The sequence below is a fragment of the Moschus berezovskii genome, chromosome 14 (assembly GCF_049115385.1).
Source record: "Moschus berezovskii isolate FMDL1 chromosome 14, NW_MosBer_1.0, whole genome shotgun sequence".
Classification (NCBI taxonomy): Eukaryota; Metazoa; Chordata; class Mammalia; order Artiodactyla; family Moschidae; genus Moschus; species Moschus berezovskii.
The window spans coordinates 20,367,573-20,394,176 of record NC_142473.1 but is presented as its reverse complement, the minus strand read 5'-3'; the positions used below and the strand labels follow the sequence as shown (position 1 = coordinate 20,394,176).

The 26,604-nt window shown below is 38.9% G+C and overlaps 1 protein-coding gene across 2 annotated transcripts in view; it reads right to left on the bottom strand.

Moving 5' to 3' along the window:
* Nucleotides 1-26,604, bottom strand: part of GUCY1A2 (guanylate cyclase 1 soluble subunit alpha 2) — a 444,325-nt gene that overhangs the window by 249,028 nt on the left and 168,693 nt on the right. For both annotated transcript variants that reach the window (XM_088843443.1, XM_055422943.2), the window contains exon 4: nt 24,986-25,701. In XM_088843443.1, the coding sequence (XP_088699569.1) occupies nt 24,986-25,701 (716 nt within the window). The remainder of the gene's footprint in view (nt 1-24,985; nt 25,702-26,604) is intronic.

Here is a 26,604-nt window from a genome sequence, read left to right as displayed (position 1 = left end):
TCGATGGACAGCAGTTTGAGTGAACTCTGGGATTTGGTGATGGACAGGGAGGCCTAGCTTGCTGTGATTCATGGCGTCGCAAAGAGTTGGACATGACTGAGCAACTGAACTGAACTGAACCCCTTAGCCTGTCTCCTCCCCTTTCCTTGCTGTTCTGGTAACCACTAGTTTGTTCTCTACATACATTAGTCTATCTGCTTTATTATACATTCATTTTATTATTTAGACATCACATGCAAGTACGTTGAAGTACATGAATCCTTTCGAATTATAGTTTTTATATTTTCTGGCTATGTACCCAGAAATAGGATTGCTGATTCATATGGAAGCTGTATTTCTTGTCCGTTTTTAAGGAACCACTATATTGTTTTCCACTGTGGCTGTGCCAATTTACATTACCACCAACAGGACAGAAGGGTTCCCCCTTTTCTCCACACCCTCTCCAGCATTTATTTGTAAACATTTTGATGGTAGCCATTCTGGCAGGTGTGAAGTGATACCTCATTATACTTTTGACTTGCCTTTCTCTAATAATTAAAAATGTTGATCATCTTTCACATGAGTGTTGGCCATCGCTATATCTTATTTGGAGAAAAGCACATTTAGCTCTAGCTGGAAGGATTTTGGGAATTCCCTTGTCAGCATGAGAAACTAGAGCAATTATGTGGTAGTTGGAACATTCTTTGGCATTGTCCTTCTTTGGTATTGGAATGAAAACTAACATTTTCCAGGCCGATAGCCACTGCTGAGTTTTCCAAATTTGCTGGCTTATTGAGTGCAGCACTTTAATAGCATCATAATTTAAGATTTGAAATATCCCAGCTGGAATTCCATTACCTGTACTAGCTTTGTTCATAGTAATGCTTCCTAAGGCCCACTTGACTTCACACTCCAGGATGTCTGGCTCTAGATGCATGATCACATCATTGTGGGTATCTGGGTCTCAAAATCCTTCAAGCTAGGCTTCAACAGTATGTGAACTGAGAACTTTCAGATGTACAAGCTGGATTTAGAAAAGGCAGAGTTATCAGAGATCAAACTGCCAACATACGTTGGGTCATAGAAAATGCAAGGGAATTCCAGAAAAACATCTACTTCTGCTTCACTGACTATGCTAAAGCCTTTGACTGTGTGGTGGGGATGGTGGTTTAGTCACTAAGTCGTGTCTGACTCTTGTGACCCCATTGACTGTAGCCCACCAGACTCCTCTGTCCATGAGATTTTCCAGGCAAGAATACTAGAGTGGATTGCCATTTCCTTCTCCAGGGGATCTTCCCAACCCAAGAATCGAACCTGGGTCTCTCCTGCATTGCAGGCAGATTCTTTACCGATTGAGCTATGAGGGAAGCCCGTGTGGATCACAACAAACTGTGGAAAATTCTTAAAGAAATGGGAATACCAAAGCACTTTACCTGCCTCCTGAGAAACCTGTATGCAGATCAAGAAGCAAGAGTTAGAACCTTACATAGAGCAACAGACTGGAAAATTGGGAAAGAAGTATGTCAAGGCTGTATATTGTCACCCTGCTTATTTAACTTATCATGTGAAATGCCAGGCTGGAATGCTCAACCTGAAATCAAGATTGTTGGGAGAAATATCAATAAACTCAGATATGAAGGTGACACCACCCTTGTGGCAAAAAGTGAAAAGGAACTAAAGAGACTCTTGATGAAGGTGAAAGAGGAGAGTGAAAAAGCCGGCTTAAAACTCAACATTCAAAAACCGAAGATCATAGCATCCAGTCCCATCATTTCATGGCAAATTGATGGGGAAACAATGGAAACAGTGACAGAATTTATTTTCTTGGGCTCCAAAATCACTGTGGACAGTGAGTGCAGCCATGAAATTAAAATATGCTTGCTTCTTGGAATAAAAGCAATGACAAACCTACAAAGCATATTAAAAAAGTAGAGACATCACTTTGCCAACAAAGGTTAGTATAGTCAAAGCTATGGTTTTTCCATTAGTCATATATGGATGTGAGATTTGGACCATAAAGAAGGCTTAGCACTGAAGAATTGATGTTTTCAAAATATGGTGTTGGAGAAGACTCTTGAGAGTCAAACCAAGTCAAGGAGATCAAACCAGTCAATCCTAAAGGAAATCAACCCTGCATATTCACTGGAAGGACTGATGCTGATGGTAAAGCTCCTATACTTTGGCCACCTGACGTGAAGAGCTGATCTGTTGGAAAAGTCCTTGATGTTGTAAAAGATTGTGGGCCAGTGAAGGTCATGACAAAGGATGAGATGGTTGGATGGCATCACTGGCTCAATGGACATGAGTTTGAGCAAGCTCTGGGAGATGGAGAAGGACATGGAAGTCTGGTGTGCTGCAGTCCATGGGGTTGCAAACATTCAGACATGGCTGAGCAACTAAAGAACAATATTTAAGTCTTCTGCCCATTTTTTTATTGAATTGTTTGCTTTTTCATATTAAATTGTATGAGCTGTTTGTATGAACTATTTGGGTATTAACCACTTGTTTGCGAAATCATTGTAAATGTTTTCTCCCATTCTGCAGGCTGTCTTTTTATTTTGCTGATTGTTGCCTTTGCAGTTCGAAAACTTGTAAGTTTTAGTAGGTTCCAAGTAGGGTTGTTTTTTTTTTTTTTGCTTTTATTTGTTTTGCCATAGGTACATCTTGAGGCTTGATCTGTGCATGCTGTCATGTCCAAGTCTTTGTGACCACATGGACTGTAGCCCACCTTGCTCCACTGTCCATGAGATTCTCCAGGCAAAAAATACTTGAGTAGATTGTTATTTCCTCCTCCACAGGGTCCTCACAAGCCAGGGATCAACCCTGCATCTCCTACAGCTCCTGCATTGGCAGGCAGATTCTTACCACTTGAGCCAACTACTGCTATGATTTGTGTCAAAGAACGTTTAGCCTATGTTACCTTCTAGGAGTTTTATGGCTCCATGCCTTATATTTAGATCTTTAAACCATCTGAAATTATTTTTGTATAGGGTATAAGAAGGTGTTATAATTTCACTGATTTACATGTAACTGTCCAGTTTTCTCAACATCACTTATTAAAGAGAATCCATTTCTCCAATGAATATTCTTAGTTCCTTCCTTATAGATTGATTATAGAAATGTAGGTTAATTTCTGGGCTCTCTTTTGTGTTCCATTGTTTGTATCAGTATGCCACTGTTTTGATTACTGTAGGTTTGTAATATAGTCTGAAGTCTAGAAGGGTAATACTTCCAGCTTTCTTCTTTCCTACATTAATCTTTGGCAATTCCATGACTTTTATTTTTTTGGTTTTGTGAAAAATGTCCTGGGTATAGAAATTGCATGAAATCTGTAGATTGCTTTACCTGCTATGGTCATTTAACAATATTAATTCTTTTAATTTATGAGATTTCTTTCCATATTTTTAAATCATCCTCAGTTTTAATTAACAATGTTCTATAGTTTTTAACATAAAGGTCTTTCACCTCCTTGGTTAAGTTTATTACTAGGTATTTTATTTTGTTGATGCAATTCTTTTTTTTTAATTGTAGAAACACAGCCCAAAGTATATTTGTTTGGGGGGAATGCTGGTGTTTTTTTCCTGATTTTAATTTTAATTTAATTTTATTTATTTTTTACAGTGATTTATTTTTTCTTTTATTTTACAATATTATATTGGTTGGTTTTGCCATATATTGACATGAATCCGCCCCGGGTGTACATGAGTTCCCCCTCCTGTACCTCCCTCCCACCTCCCTCCTCCCCTTATCCTCCCTCTGGGTCATCCCCGTGCACCAGCCCTGAGCATCCTGTATCATGCATCAAACCTGGACTGGTGATTTGTTTCACATATGATAATATACATGTTTCAATGCCATTCTCCCAAATCATCCCACCCTCGCCCTCTCCCACAGAGTCCCAAAGACTGTTTCATACACCTGTGTCTCTTTTGCTGTCTCTTATACAGGGTTATCATTTCCATCTTTCTAAATTCCATATATATGCTGTATACTTAGTATACTGTATTGGTGTTTTTCTTTCTGGCTTACTTCACTCTGTATAATAGGCTCCAGTTTCATCCACCTCATTAGAACTGACTGTTGATGCAATTTTAAATGGGATTTTTTTTTCTTTCTGATATTTCCTTATCAGAAATAAGATTAGTGTAAAAAATGCAACTGATTAAGGTTTATTGTATCCTGAAACCTCACTGAATCCATTCTTAGTTCAAATAGACTCCAGGTGGAGTGTTTGCTGCTGCTGCTGCTAAGTCACTTCAGTCGTGTCCGACTCTGTGTGACCCCATAGACGGAAGCCCACCAGGCTCCGCCGTCCCTGGGATTCTCCAGGCAAGAACACTGGAGTGGGTTGCCATTTCCTTCTCCAGTGTGTGAAAGTGAAAAGTAAAAGTAAAGTCGCTCAGTCGTGTCCGACCCCTAGCAACCCCACGAACTGCAGCCTACCAGGCTCCTCCATCCATGGGATTTTCTAGGCAAGAGTACTGGAGTGGCTTGCCATTGCCTTCTCCGGTGGAGTGTTTAGGATTCTCTATATGGAGTATCATGTCAGCTGCAAATGAAGGTCTCACACCTTCCCTTCAAATTTGGAAATATTTTATCTCTTTTCCTTGTCAGATTGCTGTGGCTAAGGTTTCCAGTACTAGGTTGAATAGAAGCAGTGAGAACGGGCATCCTTATCTTGTTCCTGAATTTAGCAGAAAGGCATTCAGCTTTTTAGCATTGAGTATAATGTTGGCTGTGAGTTTGTCATAAATGATTTTTATTACGTTAAGATATGTTCCCCCAATGCCCACTTTAGTAAGAGATTTTTCATGGATGCATGTTGAATTTTAACATATGTTTTTCTGTCTACTGAGATGATCATGTGGTATGTCTTTTGTTTGCTAATTTGGTATATCACATTGACTAATTTCCAGGTTGAACTATTCTCACGACCAACTTGATCACAGTGTATAATCCTTTTAATATATTGTTGGATTCAGTATTTTAATATTTTATTAAGGATTTTTATATCTATATTCATCAAAGATATTGATCTGTCATTTTCTTTATTGTTTTCTTTGCCCAGTTTTAATATCAGTGTGATTATGTCTTCATAGAATGAATTTGAGTGTATTCCTCTCTTCAATTATTTTTTGGAATAGCCCTTTTTTGGAAAGTGTGCATCACTATGAACCTCCTTCTTAAAACTACTTCTGCTGCATCCCATAGATTTTGCAAGATTGTGTTTTCATTTTCCTCTGTTTTGAGATATTTATTGATTTATTTCATCATTTACCCATTTTTTAATAACATGCTGGGAGAAATATCAATAACCTCAGATATGCAGATGACACTACCCTTATGGCAGAAAGTGAAGAGGAACTCAAAAGCCTCTTGATGAAAGTGAAAGAGGAGAGTGAAAAGGTTGGTTTGAAGTTCAACATTCAGAAAACAAAGATCATGGCATCTGGTCCCATCACTTCATGGGAAATAGATGGAAAAACAGTGGAAACAGTGTCAGACTTTGTTTTTTTGGGCTCCAAAATCACTGCAGATGCTGATTGCAGCCATGAAATTAAAAGACGCTTACACCTTGGAAGGAAAGTTATGACCAACCTTGATAGTATATTAAAAAGCAGAGACATTACTTTGCCAACCAAGGTCCGTCTAGTCAAGGCAATGGTTTTTCCCGTGGTCGTGTATGGCTGTGAGAGTTGGACTGTGAAGACAGCTGATCGCCGAAGAATCGATGCTTTTGAACTGTGGTGTTGGAGAAGACTCTTGAGAGTCCCTTATACTGCAAGGAGATCCAACCAGTCCATTCTAGAGGAGATCAATCCTGGGTGTTCACTTGAAGGACTGATGCTAAAGCTGAAACTCCAATACTTTGGCCACCTCATGCGACGAGTTGACTCACTGGAAAAGACTCTGATGCTGGGAAGGATTGGGGGCGGGAGGAGAAGGGGATGACGGAGAATGAGATGGCTGGATGGCATCTACGACTAGATGGACATGAGTTTGAGTGAACTCCGGGAGTTGTTGCAAAGGGAGGCCTGGCGTGCTGTGATTCATGGGGTTGCAAAGAGTCGGACGCGACTGAGCGACTGAACTGAACTGACTGAACTGATACTGGGTCCCTGTGGTAATGAACGTAACCTTCCCTTCTTGTATTGATCCTTTATATAATGCCCTTCTTTGTCTTTCTTTATGGCCTTTGTTTAAAAGTCTAGTTTACCTGATATGAGTATTGTGACCATTAATTTCTTATCATTTCCATTTTCATAAAATATCTTTTTCCATCTACTTTCAGTCCATGCGTGTCACTGCCATCAAGTGATTCACTTGCAGGCAATATATTTAGGTTCTTGTTTTTCATTCACTCTGCCCCTCTATGTCTTTTGATCTGAGCATTTACTCCATTGAAACTTAAAGAATCATTGATGGGGTGTATGTATTGCTATTTTATTCCTTGCTTTCCAGTTGTTTTTGCACTTCTTTGTTCATTTCTTCTTTTTCTTTTTCCTTTTGTTGTTTAATGATTTTCTTTTTCGATTTTCTTGAGTTCTGTCTTTGTGCATCCGTTGTATATTTTTCATTTGTGATTAATATGAAATTCAAATACTCTGGCCCAATATTATATAGCTTCTTTAAGCTGACAGTCATTCAAGTTCAAACACATTCTAGAAGATATACATTTTTATACTCCCCTCCCCATTTTGTTATTTTTTTAATTGTTTTAAATGTTCATATTTTCTTTTTCTACTCTGTATTGTAGTTATAATTGCTTTTTAAAATGTTTTGATTGCTTTTTAATTTATGTATTGGCTTATTTAAGTGATCTTTGATTATTTTATATATTTGTCTTTCCTATAGTGATTTTCCTTTTCCTATTTATTCTAGCATCTCTTTTATATAGAAAGGAGACTTCACTACTTCTTTGAGGGTAGGTTTTGTATTGCTGAATTCTTTTAATTTTTGCTTGTCTATGAAATTCTTTCTCTCTCCTTATCTTCTGAATGTTAATTTTGCTGGGTAGAGAATCCTTGCTTACAAGATTTTCCCTTTTGATACTTTAATTCTATCATGATAATCCCTTCTAGATTGTGAAGTTTCTGCAGATAAATCTGCTGGTATTCTTATGAGGGTTTCCTTATAAATGTCTCTTTGTTTTTTTCTTGCTGCCTTTTTAATTCTCTGTTTAAATTTTACATTTTAATTTTTATGTCTTGATGTTGGTCTCTTGTTTCATCTTGTTTGGGACCTTCTGTGCTTTCAGTACCTGGATATCTGCTTCCTTTTTTAGGTTTGGGAGGTTTGCAGTCATAATTCTTTCAAATACATTTTAGATCCCCTTCTCCCTCTGTTCTCTTTCTGTATTATGAATGTTTGGCATGTTTTATCTTATCTCATAGATATCATATATCGCTTTCTTCTTTTTTTTTCATTTGCCTTTCTGGCTGCTGTTTTGATTGGGTGATTTCCATCACTCTATCTTCCAGATAACCTGTTCATTTTTCTTCTACTGTCATTTATCTGCTACTCATTGCTACTCATTTCATTCTCAGAAATTGAATTATCTTTTTAGTTAATTTATCTTTATAGTTTCTACTCTGCTCTTACAGTGATCTACATTTCCATGGATAATCTTTCTTAATTCAGTTAGTACTTTTCTTACTACCTTTTGGAAGTTGGGTTCTGGTAGATTGGTGAGTTCTGTTTAATTTTCTGTTCTTGCAGAGGATATTCTTTGCTCTTTTAAGTGGAAATAGCCCCTCTGAAGTTTCATTTTACTTAACTTTATATCTCCATGTCAATTTAGAAAAATCAGTTATCCACTGTGGTTCTAATATGACATTTTACATCGGAGTGCCCCTGTGTAGACTGTGAGTGTTCACTGATTTTGGCATGACGGTTACTTTTGATGTGGACACCAATCATAACTTTCTTCAGGGTGTGCTAGCCATTATTCCCTCAATAGGGAATGTGGTTGATGCTGGAGAATCTAGAGCCAGTGCAGGATGTGAACTGGCACTTTCTCTCTGCTCCCTGGCTGTTACTGCACTGTCACTCCCTAGGTGCTGGATTAGAAGCCCTGAGGATAAGGTTTGATCAAGCTCTGTTGCCCTGGAGTGTGTTCCCTGGTCCAAAGAAGATGATTGCTGAAGGAAGTGTGCCCCATGCAGTCATGGAATACATCACCTGTGCAGGCATTCATTATGAGATTCTGCTCAGAAGCAGCCTGAGGTCACACCCTTCTCTCTCTTGTGCTCCTCCCAGGGCTAGTGCAAGGTTGCCAAGTGGATAGGCTAGGCCTCAGGTTTGGGGCTTCGAGGCTGCAGCTGTCATTGAGCTCTGGTCTGCTTTCATGACAGTCTTCTCCCGGGACCTGTCTGCCCCAGATCTAGCACTATGTTGTGATGTGGAGCAAGGTCTCTCAGCGGGTGTCTCCTGAGCATGTTGACACTGGCCATCACTGTTCCACCTGTACCCAAACCCAGGATATCTGGACTATTTCTGCATACTTAGATGAGTCATCTCCCAGGGCCTCTCTCCCCAGAATTCAGCTCTTGGCTGCTGTGTGCTTTTCTGGCACTGCCCATGTGTGCACTGACATTGGCTGCTGCTAGCCTCGCCTGCCACTCCATGTGCACACTGCCAATGACATTTGCGGCTCCATTCAGACCACACCCCAGGGACCAAAGTCTGTCTCTGTGTTGCTTGATCAATTCTGCTCACATTTTGTGACAGGCTGTTGTGTGGAGTGAGGTGGGCCAAAGTGTTCATCCATTCGGTTTGGAAAGTCAGCAGAGTGGAAGCTGCCAATGCATGGCACTCTCCACAATGATTATTGGCTAGGCAGGAATGCACCCCTCACAAATAGAGTCTAGGCTTCTTTAGCCCTTCTGTCCATCTCAGTGGGTCTTCCAGCAGGCAAAGGGGCTTTTTCCCCTCCATTCAGGATCTCATGACTGAGATGTGGATTGTGACTTGACCAGCTTACTCCCAAGGGCAAAGGTCTGCCTGGACAGACCTTCTCCTTATTACAGATCCCTCTCAGGGGTGCTGGTCTGAACATGATTCTTTTTATTCTACCATATCCAGCTATATGGAGGTCTTTCTTAGGAGTTTCAGTTGTACAGACATTCTGCCAGTTTTAAGTTACTTATCCATGAGAACTATTCCACATACAGATGTATTTTTTGAATTTGTTGGGGAAGATGAGATACATATCCTTCTATTCCATCATTTTGAGGTATTCTTGTAATGTGTTTGTCATAGTATTTCCCTACTATATTTCCTCCATTTCCCTTATATTCTTAAAGATATCCTAAAATCCATATTCCAGAGGAATATATAATATAATGATAACAGAATAAATCTTCAAACATATTTTAATAACTAGAGCAATATGCTAAAACTGAGGAGATAAGACTTAATAGTGATAATTTACAAAGATGAAATTCAAAAGCAGAAGAAATGTTTTGAAACAGCTTACTTTAAAATGAAGAGAATTCCAGAAAAACATCTACACCTGCTTCATTGACTACACTAAAGCCTTTGATTGTGTGGATCACCACTAACTGGAAAATTCTTAAAGAGATGGGAATGCCAAACCACCTTACCTGCTTCCTGAGAAATGTGTACACAGGTCAAGAAGGAACAGTTAGTACTGGATATGGAACAATGGACTGGTTCCAATTTGGGAAAGGAGTACATCTAGGCTGTATATTGTTACTCTGCTTATTTAACTTCTAGGCAGAGTACATCACGCAGAATGCTGGGCTGCATGAAGCACAAGCTGGAATTAAGATTTCTGGGAGAAATATCAATAACCTCAGATATGCATATGACCACCCTTATGGCAGAAAGCTAAGAGGAACTTAAGAACCTCTTGATGAAAGTGAAAGAGAAGAGTGAAAAACCTGTCTTAAAACAACATTCAAAAAATGAAGATCATGGCATCCAGTCCCATCATTTCATGGCAAATAGATAGGGAAACAATGGAAACAGTAGCAGGTTTTACTTTATTGGGCTCTGAAATCACTGTAGATGGTGATTGCAGCCACACAATTAAAAGACGCTTGCTCCTTGGAAAAAAAGCTACGACAAACCTAGGCAGCATATTACAAAGCAGAGAGAGTACTTTGCCAACAAAGGTCCATCTAGGCAAAGCTATGTTTTTTCCAATAGTCATGTAAGGATGGGAAAGTTGGACTATAAAGAAAGTTGAGCACCAAAGAATTGATGCTTTTGAACTGTGGTGTTGGAGGAGACTCTTGAGTCCCTTGGACTGCAAGGAGACCAAATCAGTCAATCCTAAAGGAAATCAACCCTGCATATTCACTGGAAGGACTGATTGCTAAAGCTGAAGCTCCAATACTTTGGCCCCCTGATGCAAAAAACTGACTTATTAGAAAGTCCCTGATGCTGGGAAAGACTGAAGGCAGGAGAAGAAGGGGACCACAGAGGATGAGATGGTTGGATGGCCTCACTGACTCAATGGACATGAGTTTAAGCAAGCTCCACAAGTTGATGCTGGACAGGGAAGCCTGGCATGCTGCAGTCCATGGGGTTGCAAAGAGTCAGACATGACTGAGTGACTTCAGAATGATCAAGACATGGTAATTGACTACTAATTCAACATGAACCCAAAGCATATGCTCCTGAAGAAAAAAAAGATAAAAAAAGCTCACCAGTCACATTAACAGAATTCCAGTTTCCACATCAGTCACTTTCAATCCTTTTTGGCCAGATCATATCTAGATTATGGTATTTGATTAATGATGTAATGACAAACGAAAACCTGTTAGAGGGCAAGCTGGAAGAAGCAATCTCAGAAAAACATATCACATGGGCAGGAGCTTATGTGGAGGGAGGTGAGAGGGGGATTCAAGATGGGGAACACATGTACACCCGGGGCAGATTCATATCAATGTATGACAAAACCAATACAATAATGTAAAGTAATTAGCCTCCAGTCAAAATAAATAAATTAAAAAAAAAGAAAGTAACAATTCTTTTCAGAAAGAAAGGCTTTAGAGTTACAAACAGCTGCTTTAATGATCTTTCAACAGATAACTTAAGAATAGATCAGACTGTCCACAGTTACCTAGGTTTAATTCATATACACAGAGAAATTCAAGACAGACAGACTGACCCAGAACTTGCCGAGAACTAAACTAATCAGCTTGCAGAAATGTGGAATAATTACTTTACTTTTACCTTTGGAAATAAATGAATAAATCATTAAATCACATCTCACAATTTCAAACATTTTAATAAATCAATGTGGATGAAGTAGCATAAATTAATTAAATTTCATTAAAAGTATAAATAAGATTGTATTTCACAGCAATTTTAATCTATTAAAAGAAACTGAACCACATTTAATGGCTTAAATATTTCCAACTGTTTGCTATTTATACCACATAATAACATATGACTCATATACCAATTTGAGCAAAGTCTGGAGAGTTGCTTTTGTTAACAATTTGTTAGCAAGCAAGTGAAGAGTAGAACATTACATTATTGATCTCTTTCACAATATTGAAAAAATCCTTATTCTTTTTTTAATCTGCATTTTATGAGTTCCACTTACTCAAACAGTCCTTATTGTTTTCACTCTCAAATAATGGTACTTCAGGGTTTCTCAGGTGATGCTCATGGTAAAGAAAATCCCTGCCAACACAGGAGACATAACAGATGTGGGTTCAATATCTGTTGGGAAGATACCATGCAGGAGAGCATGGCAACTGACTCCAGTATTCTTGCCAGGAGAATCCCACAAGCATAGGAGCCTGGGGGAGTAAAGCCCATAGGGTCGCTCAGAATCAGACACAACTGAAGTGACTTAGTATGCATGCATGCAAATGGTACTTCAGTGCTTCAATAACTATGAAACATTGAAAGCAATGACATCATCATAATGAAAACAAATGGAGCTTCTGCTTTCTCAGATAATTTTTATCATATTCAGAATTCTACAATGAGCCTCATTTTAATTTTTCTTTTCAAATTTTATGATCAAGTCACAAACATAATACTTGCTAAAAGTCAGTGAAATGGGCCTTAGGAAGCATCACTATGAACAAACTAACTGGAGATGATGGAATTCCAGCTGAGCTATTTCAAATCTTAAAGATGATGCTGTTAAAGTGCTGCACTGAATGTGCCAGCAAATTTGGAAAACCCAGCAGTGGCCCCAGGACTGGAAATAGTTTTCATTCCAGTCGCAAAGAAGGGCAATGCCAAGGAACGTCAAACTACCACACAATCACACTCATTTCACATTCTGGCAAGGTAATGCTCAAAATCCTCCAAGTTAGGCTTCAACAGTATGTGAACCAAGAACTTCCAGATGTACAAGCTGAATTTAGAAAAGGCAGAGGAACCAGAGATCAAATTGCCAACACTGGTTGGATCATAGATAAAACAAGAGAACCTCAAAAAACATCTGCTTCCTTGACTACACTAAAGCCTTTCACTGTGTGGATCACAACAAACAGGAAAATTCTTAAAGAGATGGGAAAACCAGACCACCTTAGCTGCCTCCTGAAAAACCTATATGCAGGTCAAGAAGTAAGAGAACCATAAATGAAACAATGGATTGGTTCCAATCTGGGAAGGGACTATGCAAAGGCTGTATATTGTCATCCTGATTATTTAATTCATATGCAGAGTATATCATGCAAAATGCTGAGCTGGACAAAGTACAAGCTGGAATCAAGATTACCAGGAGAAAAGTCAATGATCTCAGATATGCAAATAACACCACCCTTACGCCAGAAAGCTAAAAGGAACTAAAGAGCCTCTTGACGAATGTGAAAGAGGAGAGAAAAAAAAGCTGGCTTAAAACTTTTCATTCAAGAAACTAAGATCATATCATCTGGTCCCATCACTTCATGGCAAATAGATGGGGAAACAATGGAAATAGTGACAGAATTTATTTTCTTGGGTTCTAAAATCACTGCAGATGGTGACTGCAGCCACGCAATTAAAAGACACTTGCTCCTTGGAAGAAAAGCTATGACAAACTTAGACAGCATGTTAAAAAGCAGAGACATTACTTTGCTGACAAAGATCCATCTAGTCAAAGCTATGATTTTGCCAGTAGTCATGTATGGATGTGAGAGTTGGGCCATAAAAAATGCTGAGCACCAAAGAATTGATGCTTTTGAACTGTGGTGTTGTAGGAGACTCTTGAGAGCCCCTTGGACTGCAAGGAGATCAAACCAGTCAATCCTAAAGGAAATCAACCCTGCATATTCACTGGAAGGACTGATGCTGAAGGGGAAGCTCCAATATTTTGGCCACCTGATGTGAAAAACTGACTCACTGGAAGAGACCCTGATGGTGGGAAAGATTGAGGGCAGGAGGAGAAGGGGATGATAGAGGCTGAGATGGTTGGATGTCACCACCGATTCAATGGACATTAGTTTGAGCAAGCTCCGGGAGACAGTGAAGGACAGGGAAGCTGGGCGTGCTGCGGTTCATGTCGTCACAAAGAATTGCACATGACTGAGCTACTGAACAACAAAATGCAGTAAAAGGTATTAGATTATGAGGTCTGTTGTTATACAGTCTGATTTAGTCAGTACATGTGCAGTAAACTCAACTTCTTTTATCCTGAAATATTCAAAGACTAGAAATTGTATCATGATTTCTTTTCTTACTGGACCTGACCAGAAAATCTGGAAGATGTTTCCACACTTCCAACCACTTCCAAACAGGAACATCCTAATATCCTTTCCTTATATATCCAGGGACCTATGCCAGACATAAAATTTTTATGACAAAATGTGATCCAAAAAAGCTTCAAAGGTGACTGGAAGACAAAAATTCTGTTTTTATTGAGAATATTCACTCTTTTATTAAGAATAGTCTTTAAATAGGTTAGGGCTCTTCCTTGACCAATATGATCAGTTCATTCTATTCCTAAATTCCTTCTCCAATTCTTCCATAAAGAACCAATCAGATACTCTCATAACACAATAGTCTTATTTCTAGCTGTTCATCACTAAAATGAGAATAGCGATTTGACCTTATAGGACTGATGGAATTATTAAATGAGACTTTGCATATAAAGTGTTTAGTCTAAGACCTTGATCATAATAAGCAGTTGATAAACAGTAACTAAGTTAACAAGCAAAAAACAAATCTCTTCTATTTAAGTAGTTGCTACCCCATCTAGTCAAGGCTATGGTTTTTCCAGTGGTCACATATGGATGTGAGAGTTGGACTGTGAAGAAAGCTGATCGCCGAAGAATTGATGCTTTTGAACTGTGGTGTTGGAGAAGACTCTTGAGAGTCCCTTGGACTGAAAGGAGATCCAACCAGTCCATTCTAAAGGAGATCAGTCCTGGATGTTCATTGGAACGACTGATGCTGAAGCTGAAACTCCAATACTTTTGCCACCTCATGCAAAGAGTTGACTCACTGGAAAATACTGATGCTGGGAGGGATTGGGGGCAGGAGGAGAAGGGGACGACAGAGAATGAGATGGCTGGATGGCATTACCAACTCCATGGACATGGGTTTGAGTGAACTCTGGGAGTTGGTGATGGACAGGGAGGCCTGGTGTGCTGTGATTCATGGGGTCGCAAAGAGTCAGACACGACTGAGCGACTGAACTGAACTGAATTGAACAATGTATTAGATATTTCCCACAATTAATTTGTTCTTCTTCACCAGGATGGGAGCTCATTAACAACAGATGACTCATTTATTATTGAGTCCTTAACATCCACCACCACAGAGTTACTAGTAAAAAAATAGGTTCTCAAGAATTAATGAAGCTATTGAATTTAATAAGAAAATTGTTTCCAATTCCAGGTAGAAGCTTGTCATCAGGTATACACTGACTAAACCCTAAAAAAAAAAAAAGCATTTATTTCATAAAAGTTGGAAAATTAATCCTTAACATTCCTACAATTAGCTTTTTGCATAGGCTGCTTTCTCATAAACATGATTTGGGGATAGCTGTCAGCAGACAGGCTGCTAACAGGCTTCATAGGTGCTAAGTTGCTTCAGTCATATCCGACTATTCATGACCCTATGAACTGTAGCCCTTCAGGCTGTCCATGGGATTTTCCGAGCAAGAATAGTGAAGTGGGTTGCCATTTCCTCCTTCAGGGGATCTTCCCAACCTAGGAATCAAACCAGTATCTCTTGAATCTCCTGCATTGTCAGGCGGGTTCTTTACCTCTAGCTCCACCTACCATAGGGTATAGTGAATCATCTTTGTCATTTGCTTCCCTGTTTCCTCAACAATAAAATACCTGCCCTCCTACTTTAAAAGGTGATAGTGAAAGAAGAATTTGAATTTATATGTGCCCTTGCAATAAAGGATAAAAATCTTCATCAGTTTGTTCATTTAATCAATGTCTGAATGCCTATTTTATGCCAGCCACTGAACGGGGTGCCTAAGAAGTACAAGTAGGTAAGATATAGAATGCATTCTTTTTTTTTAAATTGAGGTATACTTGATTTACTATGCCATATTAGTTTCAGATGTATAACACAGTGATTCAAAATATTTTATACTTTATATTCCATTTATAGCTATTATATAATTATTATATTATATGTGCATTATAATATATCCTTGTAGTTTGTGTTGTGTTTCCAGAAGTGGGCTTTAGGAAGCATGACTTCCAGAAGCTTTGGGCCTTAAGAAGCACTACTATGAACAAAGCTATTGGAGGTGATAGAATTCCTGCTGAGCTACCTCAAATCTTAAAGACGATGTTGTTAAAGTGCCACACTCAATATGCCAGCAAATTTGGAAAACTCGGCAGTGGTCACAGGACTGGAAAAGATCAGTTTTCATTCTAATCTCAAAGAAAAGCAATGCCAAAGAATGTTCAAAGTACCTACAATTGAACTCACTTCACATTCTAGCAAGGTAATGCTCAAAATTCTTTAAACTAGCCTTCAGCAGTATATGAACCGAGAACTTCCAGATGTATAAGCTGGATTTAGAAAAGGCAGAGGAACCAGAGATCGAGTTGCCAAAACCTGTTGGATCACAGAAAAAACAAGGAAATCCCAGAAAAATGTCTACTTCTTTTTCACTGACAGATAAAGCCTTTGAATGTGTGGATCACAACAAACTGTGGAAAATTCTTAAAGAGACGGGGATACCAGACCACTTTACCTGCCTACTAAGACACCTGTATGTAGGTCAAGAAGCAAGAGTTAGAACCTTACATGGAACAATGGATTGGTTCCAAAAGTGAACCAGTATACCTTGGAAAAGGCATACATCAAGGCTGTATACTGTCACCCTGCTTATTCAACGTATATGCAGAGTACATCATGCAAAATGCCAGGCTAGATGAAGCACAAGCTGAAATCAAGATTGCTGGCAGAAATATCAATAACCTCAGATATGTGGATGACACCACCCGGATGGCAGAAAGCAAAGAGGAACTAAACAGCCTCTTCATGAAAGTGAAAGAGTAGAGTAAAAAAGCTGGCTTGAAACTCACATTCAAAAATTAAGATCATGGCATTCAGTCCCATCATTTCATGGCAAATAGATGTGGAAAAACAATGGAAATGGTGACAGACTTTGTTTGCCTAGGCTCCAAAATCACTGCAGATGGTGACAGCAACCATGAAATTAAAGACACTTGCTCCTTGGAAGAAATGCTATGACAAACCTAGACAACATATTAAAAAGCAGAGACATTACTTTGCCAACCAAAGTTCATATATTAATAGTTATGTTTTTTTTCCAGTAGTCACTTATGGATATGAAAGTTGGGTCACAAAGGCTGAGCACCAAAGAATTGATGCTTTCAAACTGTGGTGCTAGAGAAGACTCTTGGGAATCCCTTGGACTGCAAGGAGATCAAACCAGTCAATCCTAAAGAAAGTCAACCCTGAATATTCATTTAAAATGATGCTGATGCTACAGCTGATGCTGTAGCTAAGGCTCCAACACTTTGGCCATGTGATGGGAAGAGCTGACTTACTATAAAAGACCCTGATTCTGGGAAAGATTGAGGACAGTAGGAGAAGGGGGTGACAGAAGATGAAATGATTAGATGCCATCATCAACTCAATTGAACAAGCTCCGGGAGAGAGTGAAGGACAGGGAAGCCTGGCGTACTGCAGTCCATGGGGTCTCAAAGAGTCAGACGTGACTCAGTGACTGAACAATAAGAATGCAAATATGTATAAAATAGCATGTATATTATTTCACAGAATAATAAATTCATGATAGGGAATTGGTCTCTAAAGACACAAAACAGAGTCCAATGGTAATGAAACCATTGAAAATTATTATAATAATTTGCTCTTAAAGATCTTATGATTAGAATAAATCAAAAGCTATATTGACAATGCCTCACAGTAGCACAGAAAATTTTTAAAGTAAAATGCTATAATAATTTTTTGTAGGCCTTGTTTACTGAAATTCTAACATTAGAGTTACACTTATCATTTCATTTCTAACAACATATAATTGAAAATTATATATATATATATTCATGGAGATAGGTTTTCTCACACCTTTCCTAAAAGGGAAAGTTTTCTGAAGCTGACATTGAATGATCAACAGACAATTATTCATTCATTCATAATTTTGAGACATATGGATTTGAAATCTCAATCCTTTTATGGAGCTGCCCTGAGCTTAGTCGCTCAGTCATGTATGACTCTTTGCAACCTCACAGACTGTAGCCCACCATGCTCCTCTGTCCATGGGGATTCTCCAGGTGAGAATACTGAAGTGGGTTGCCATGCCCTCCTCCAAGGGATCTTACAAACCCAGGGGTAGATCCCAGGTCTCCCACATTGCAGGCAGATTCTTTACCATCTGAGCCACCAGGCAAGCCCTTTATGGAGCTGTATACAATTTCATAAGCATTCTTAATGCTAACAACACAGATAAGTCTGTCTTTACAAGAAATGTAGTTCTTCACCTCTCCTTCACAAGAAAAGAGTCGGGATCAACTTTCTTTCTCTGCTTATTTCCTGCAATAAGATCAGATTTTGATTTTGACTACACTGAGCCTTCATGAAACACACACACACACACACACACACACACACACACACACACACACTGTCTTGAGGGGAAAATGAAAACAGAGACCATCATGTGATTCAAACATAAATACCTTGATGCTTCTCTGAAGAAAATGTCCAAACTCTACTCATACTCTTACAAAATAAGGAAATTATCTTAAACATTCTCAGGGGTTCTGGATCATATTTTCAAGTATGATAGAAACAGGTCTATCTAACAGGAAATTAGTCTTTAACTACTAGAAATGTCAAAACTGACTTCATATTTTCCAATAAGCCTGAATTAAACTCATCAAAGATTCATCTCCTAAAAAGACTTGTTTACTATTTCAGAAATTCCCTAAAGGTCCAATTTCATAGATGCCAAAAAGCGTAAATAAATAGCTTTCTTAAAAAGCACTCCTATAAGGTGAAGATCTATCTAAAGCAGCCTTTACAATATTTAAGTATTCACAATTGGTCATAAATACCAAGTTTTCTTTTCATTTTGAGAAATGGAACTTTTTAAAACACAGAACCCAAACATAAGTGGCATTTCAAAGATACTCTATTGAGTAGAATTTTGAAGGGCACCATATTAAATATATGAAAGAACAGGGATTGCTGAATAGAACTTCAGCTTTTACAATCTAGCACATAAATTCTTCTTTAGTTTTTTTCAGATTAAACTCTATCTACTTATGAAAATAAAATGATATAGAAATATTTTTGTCACTGTAGCACAGAAAGTCTATAAAATGAATACTGTTGTAACTACCTGAAAACAGTATTAAAAAAACAAGGTGATCATGTTATTTACATTTTAAGATTTCTAGGTTTCCTCTAAGAATCTTCAATAAAATATTCAATATCATTTTGAACTTCCAAGTATCATATAGCTCACTATCTCACAAAGCAGTTCACTCTGTTCTTAATATCACTAATTTTCATAAATTTCCTCTTAAATCTAAAGCTTATAAAAGGCAAATGCTAACGAGTATGAAAGGGGAAATTAACAGTAATACAGTAATAGTGGATGCCACCAGAAAATTACTAGAGCTAACAAGAGATCTCTTCAAGAAAATTAGAGATTCCAAGGGAACATTTCATGCAAAGATGGGCTTGATAAAGGACAGAAATGGTATGGACCTAACAGAAGCAGAAGATATTAAGAAGAGGTGGCAAGAATACACAGAAGAACTGTACAAAAAAGATCATCACAACCAAGATAATCACAATGGTGTGCTCACTCACCTAGAGCCAGACATCTTGGAATGTGAAGTCAAGTGGGCCTTAGAGAGCATCACTACGAACAAAGCTAGTGGAGGTGATGGAATTCCAGTTGAGCTATTTCAAGTCTTGAAAGATGATGCTGTGAAAGTGCTACACTCAATATGCCAGCAATTTGGAAAACTCAGCAGTGGCCACAGGACTGGAAAAGGTCAGTCTTCATTCCAATCCCAAAGAAAGGCAATGCCAAAGAATGCTCAAACTACCGCACTCATCTCACACACTAGTAAAGTCATGCTCAAAATTCTCCAAGCCAGGCTTCAGAAATATGTGAACCGTGAACTCCCAGATGTTCAAGCAGGTTTTAGAAAAGGCAGAGGCACCAGAGATCAAATTGCCAACATCCCCTGGATCATGGAGAAAGCAAGAGAGTTCCAGAAAAACATCTATTTCTGCTTCATTGACTATGCCAAAGCCTTTGACTGTGTGGATCACAATAGACTGTGGAAAATTCTGAAAGAGATGGGAATACCAGACCACCTAACGTGCCTCTTGAGAAACCTGTATTCAGGTCAGAAAGCAACAGTCAGAACTGTACATGGAACAGACTGGTTCCAAATAGGAAAAGGAGTACGTCAAGGTTGTATCTTGTCACCTTGCTTATTTAACTTATATGCAGAGTACATCATGAGGAACGCTGGGCTGGAAGAAGCACAAGCTGGAATCAAGATTGCGGGAGAAATATCAATAACCTCAGATATGCAGATGACACCACCCTTATGGCAGAAAGTGAAGAGGAACTCAAAAGCCTCTTGATGAAAGTGAAAGAGGAGAGTGAAAAGATTGGCTTGAAGCTTAACATTCAGAAAACAAAGATCATGGCATCTGGTCCCATCACTTCATGGGAAATAGATGGAAAAACAGTGGAAACAGTGTCAGACTTTATTTTTGGGGGCTCCAAAATCACTGCAGATGCTGACTGCAGTCATGAAACTAAAAGAGGCTTACTCCTTGGAAGGAAAGTTATGACCAACCTAGATAGCATATTAAAAAGCAGAGACATTACTTTGCCAACCAAGGTCTGTCTAGTCAAGGCTATGGTTTTTCCCATGGTCATGTATGGATGTGAGAGTTGGACCGTGAAGAAAGCTGATCACCGAAGAATTGATGCTTTTGAACTGTGGTGCTGGAGAAGACTCTTGAGAGTGCCTTGTACTGCACGGAGATCCAACCAGTCCATTCTAAAGGAGATCAATCCTGGGTGTTCATTGGAAAGACTGATGCTAAAGCTGAAACTGCAATACTTTGGCCACCTCATGCGACGAGTTGACTCACTGGAAAAGACTCTGACGCTGGGAAGAATTGGGGGCGGGAGGAGAAGGGGACGACAGAGAATGAGATGGCTGGATGGCATCACCGACTCTAGACATGAGTTTGAGTGAACTCCGGGAGTTGGTGATGGACAGGGAGGCCTGGCGTGCTGTGATTCATGGGGTCGCAGAGAGTCGGACATGACTGAGAGACTGAACTGAACTGAATCAATGAATATGGTAAAGTTACAAGATATAAAATTAATACACAGAAATCCCTTGCACTTCTATCTACTAACAATGAAAAATCAGAAAGAGAGACTAAGGAAACAATCCCATTCACCATTGCAATGAAAAGAATAAAATACTTAGGAATAAATTTACCTGAAGAAAAAAAAGGCCTGTATATGCTGCTGCTAAGTCGCTTCAGTCGTGTCTGATTCTGTGCGACCCCATATATGGCAGCCACCAGGCTTTGCCATCCCTGGGATTCTCCAGGCAAGAACACTGGAGTGGGTTGCCATTTCCTTCTCCAATGTGTGAAAGTGAAAAGTGAAAGTGAAGTCGCTCAGTCGTGTCCGACTAGTAGCGACCCCATGGACTGCAGCCCACCAGGCTCCTCCATCCATGCGATTTTCTAGGCAAGAGTACTGGAGTGGCTTGCCATTGCCTTCTCTTGTATATAGAAATAGAAAACTATAAAACACTGATGAAAGAAATCAAGGATGACATGAATAGATGGAGAAATATATCATGTCTGTGAATTGGAAAAAGAAACATAGTGAAAATGAGTAGACTACCCAAAGCAATCTACAGATACAGTGCAATCCCCATCAAACTACCCACAGTATTTTTCACAGAACTAAAACAAATAATTTCACCATTTGTATGGAAACACAATAAACCTCGAATAGCCAAAGCAATCTTGAGAAAGAAGAGTGGAACTAGAGGAATCACCCTTCCTGACTTCAGAGTATACTAGTCATCAAGACAGTATGGTCCTGACACAAAGACAGAAATATAGATCAATGAACAAAACAGAAAGTCCAGGGATAAATCCATGTACCTTTAAACACTTTATCTTGGACAAAGGAGTCACACTATACAATGGAGGAAAAACAGTCTCTTCAACAAAGTGGTGCTGGAAAAACTGGTCAACCATGTGTAAAAGAATGAAACTAGAATATTTTCTAACACCACACACAAAGATAAACTGAAAATGGCTTAAATATCTAGATGTAATACCAGAAACTATAAAACTCTTAGAGGAAAATGTAGGTAGAACACTCTTCAACATAAATCACAGCAAGCTCCTCTGTGACACACCTCCCAGAGTACTGGGGGAAAGTAAATAAATAAATGAACAAATGGGACCTAAAACTTAAACTTAAAATCTTTTGCACAATGAAGGAAACTATAAACAAGGTGAAAAGACAGCCTTCAGAATGGGAGAAAATAGCAAACGAAGCAACTGACAAAGAATTAATCTCCAAAACATACAAGCAGCTCATGCAGCTCAATATCAGAAAAATGAACAACACAATCAAAGTGGGCTAAAAAGCTAAACAGACATTTTTCCAAAGAAGATATATGGTTGGCTAATAAAGAAATGAAAAGATGCTCAGCATCATTCATTACTAGAAAAGTGCAATCAAAACCATAAGAAGGCATCATCTCATGCTGGTCAGAATGGCCATCATCAAAAATTCTAGAAACAATAAATGCTGGAGAGGGTGTGGAGAAAAAGGAATCCTCTTACAATGTTGGTGGGAATGCAAACTGGTACAGCCATTATGGAGAACAGTGTGGCGATTCCTTTAAAAAACTGGGAATAGAACTGCCATCTGACCAAGCAATCCCACTGCCAGGTATGCACGCCAAGGAAACCAGAACCAAAAGACACACATGTACCCCAATTTTCATTGCAGCACTATTTACAATAGCTATGGCATGTAAGCAACCTAGATGTCCATCGGCAGATGAATGGATAAGGAAGTTGTGGTACCTATACACAATGGAATACTACTCATCTTTAAAAAGGAACACTTTTGGGTCAGTTCTAATGAGGCAAATGAAACTGGAACCTATTTTATGGAGTGAAGTAAGTCATAAAGTGAATTAATGTATATTAATGCATATATATGGAATTTAGAAATATGGTAACCTCAATCCTACATGCAGGGCAGCAAAATAGACACAGAAGTAAAGAACAGAATTTTGGACTCTGTGAGAGAAGGTGAGGGTGGGATGATTGGAGAAAATAGCACTGAAAAATGTATATTCAGTTCATTTCATTTCAGTTCAGTCACTCAGTCGTGTCCGTGTCTTTGAGACTCCATGAATCACAGCACGCCAGGCCTCCCTGTCCATCACCAACTCCCGGAGTACACTCAAACTCATGTCCACAGAGTCGGTGATGCCATCCAGCCATCTCATTCTCTGTCGTCCCCTTCTCCTCCCACCCCCAATTCCTCCTAGCATCAGAGTCTTTTCCAGTGAGTCAACTCGTCGGATGAGGTGGCCAAAGTATTGCAGTTTCAGCTTTAGCATCAGTCCTTCCAATGAACACCCAGGATTGAGCTCCTTTAGAATGGACTGGTTGGATCTCCTTGCAGTCCAAGGCACTCTCAAGAGTCTTCTCCAGCACCACAGTTCAAAAGCATCAATTCTTCGGCGATCAGCTTTCTTCACAGTCCAACTCTCACATCCATACATGACCATGGGAAAAACCATAGCCTTGACTAGACGGACCTTGGTTGGCAAAGTAATGTCTCTGCTTTTTAATATGCTATCTAGGTTGGTCATAACTTTCCTTCCAAGGAGTAAGGAAATGGAGGCAAACCACTTCAGTATACTTGCCTTGAGAACCCCATGAACAGTATCAAAAGGCAAAATGATAGGATACTGAATGAGGAATTCTCCAGGTCGGTAGGTGCCCAGTATGCTACTGGAGATCAGTGGAGAAATAACTCCAGAAACAATGAAGGGATGGAGCCAAAGCGAAACAAATACCCAGTTGTGGATGTGACTGGTGATAGAAGCAAGGTCCGATACTGTAAAGACCAATATTGCATAAGAACCTGTAATGTTAGGTCCATGAATCAAGGCAAATTGGAAGTGGTCAAACAGGAGATGACAAGAGTGAAAAATGTATATTACCATATGTAAAATAGATGACCAGGGCAAGTTCGAGGCATGAAGCAGGGCACCCAAAGCCAGTGCACTGAAACAACCTAGAGGGATAGAATGGGGAGGGAGTTGGAAGGGGGATCAGGATGGGGGGACATATGTATACTTGTGGCTGATTTATGTTGATGTAAGAAACTGCAATACTTTGGCCACCTCATGCGATGAGTTGACTCACTGGAAAAGACTCTGATGCTGGGAAGAATTGGGGGCGGGAGGAGAAGGGGACGACAGAGAATGAGATGGCTGGATGGCATCACCGACTCGATGGACATGAGTTTGAGTGAACTCCGGGAGTTGCTGATCTGAACTGAACATATTTAAATTATAATTGGATCTTCTTAATGAGCAGTTTCTTATTATTGGAACTTGCAGGGGGCCTTGACATTTGAGTCATCATCTCATTGTGTCTGTTTCTTACTGTGATATACAAATTAAATAGACATACAAGCCAGACGAAAAATATTGGGGAGGGGGGGACTTGAAGCAGTAACTTTGAATTGAATTGATTGTTCTAAAATCTATAAAATATATAAAGTAATCAACATTGACAATAATATATTTTACTTCAAGCACATTTTCAATAATATTAACTTCAATTTTAAGGCCCCAAATGCTTCAAACCCTCCTAGCCAAATACTGTACTTCTAGAAAAAAAAACCGCAGCTTTAATATTCCCTAATTAAAAAATAGAATAATTCCAGTCTATTCTCTCAAGGTGTGATAACGTTCTAAAGAAATGCCTCTTTTTCAACACTAAAATTTAATTAGAAGTTTTGATATAGTCACTTAATATATTATTCTGCATATTAAGAAAAATAGGATGTAAACCAGAGTTCCTAGGTTGTGAAATTTAGAGCATAACATATTCAAAGTGTAGCTAGCTTTTACTTGTATTTATTTAAGGATAAGGCAAGCAATTCCCACTATGTTGAAGTGAGTCTTACTATTTCTCTCAGAGCTTGACTCAATCAGTGGAAATATTCATGGATTTCTAGTATCAGGTCTTTAGTAAATCCTATCATTTTTGTAATTACTATGGGTAGTAATAATAAATGTCTGCTTCTTATATGATGAAATAGATTAATGAAAGAAGAAGACAATATGCAAAACGGCTGGGAATAGGGTCAAGTCTTTTTACATATATCCAGAAACCAGTAATTTTCTAAATGTCACTCTAGATTCTCTTGCCTAAATAATTACAAGTACCGCCAGCATGTAATATACTAAAAGAATTATGAAATCTCCCAGTTCCTATCACCCATATCAACACGGCCACTTACCTTGTCTTTATTCTCAGTGCCAGAAGCCTCAGGCTTGGTCCTAATCACAAATGGGGTGGACAGGCGCAGCAGAACCCTTTCAAAGGTGGCATTAACCTTCGGAGAAATGATCTCAAAGCAGTCCTCAAACTTGAGTACTTTGTGAGTGTCACATCGGAGCTGCTTCCTTAGGCCTTCCCCCAGCTGAAGGACTGACATGTGGGGGTCAAACATCAAGTGAAAAGGGAAGGCTCTGCAGAAGGTGTTGATGCTAATTCTGAGGTCCGCAGGAACTTGGGATGTTCTTTGTGGAAGGTTCTTCGTGATATTAGCATTTTCACATTGTCTAATAAGGAAAGCAAGGCCATTACAATTGCCTGGGTTTGAACCATCGGAGCACAGTTTCTCAGCGACCTGGTTCACTTCCACATCCAGCCGATAGATCTTCTTTCCTGCAGCCTTAATCATTCCAAGCATTGCAAACCCCACAATGTGGTGAGGGTGGAAGTAGTGGAGTATAAGAGTACCTTCAGGGAGCTCTTTGCATAGGAATGATGGTGACTCTAGAGTGGCCTGTTTTCCAAAAGAAGTTCTAATATGTTCCAACAAAGCATCAAAGCCATTAAAAAAGTCCTGCAATGTGCCACCTACAGCTCGAAGGACTCTCTCATTGTCATCAAAGCATATATTAAAGAACTCCTCACCAAATCTTTCTTGGATTTCCTCAAACTTCAAACCTAGAGGTAAATGGAAGCAAATGTTAATAAGATATAATACAAGTAATTGAATTTATAGCTTTTTAAATGTTTATAAGAAGAGGTAGCTAGTGACCAAAGCAAGAGAAGCAGTCCCCTTGGGTACACAAATTTCCCCAATAGGTTAAGTCATTCATTTTGATTTAGAGAAAGTAAATTTCAGTTCATCTTCTGGATGCTTCTAAGATGTTAATGAGCATGAACATTTTGTTGTTGTTTGATTTTAAATATACTATTTTTAGAGTAGTTTTAGATACATAGGAAAACTAAGTTGAATATAAATATATTGTCCATGTACCACTGTTCACTTCCCGCACACAACCTCCTCCCCTGGAAACTATTGATATTGTACACTACAGTGGTATATTTGTTACAATCAATGAACCTATATTTATATAACATTATCATCCAAAGTTCATAGTTTACACTAGGATTCACTCTTGATGTTATATATCCTTGAGTTTTGACAAAAGGGTAATAATATGTGCCCACCATTTTAGTATCATGCAGAGTAGTTTTGCTGCCCTAAAATCCGTTATGCTCCACCTATTCAATCCTGGGTGCCCTCAACCCCTGGAGCATGATCTTTTTAAAAGCTGCTAATCTAGCTCTTCACTTTCCATTTAAATATTATACCCATTCACCATAATTACCATGAATATTATCTTTTACTTAGCAATTTTTCCTCACCATTGAAGAATTTTTAAGAGGCTATTATGTCCATTCAATATTATTATTATTTTAATTATCACAATTCATTTGTTAAATGGGGAATATAACCAGAGAGGGACTCTATGGTACATAAGCAGAGACAAGTACCAGGTTATCTTGCACAAACAGAATTGCTTAAGTTACAATAGTAATCTCAAAGAAAATCATGCAGGT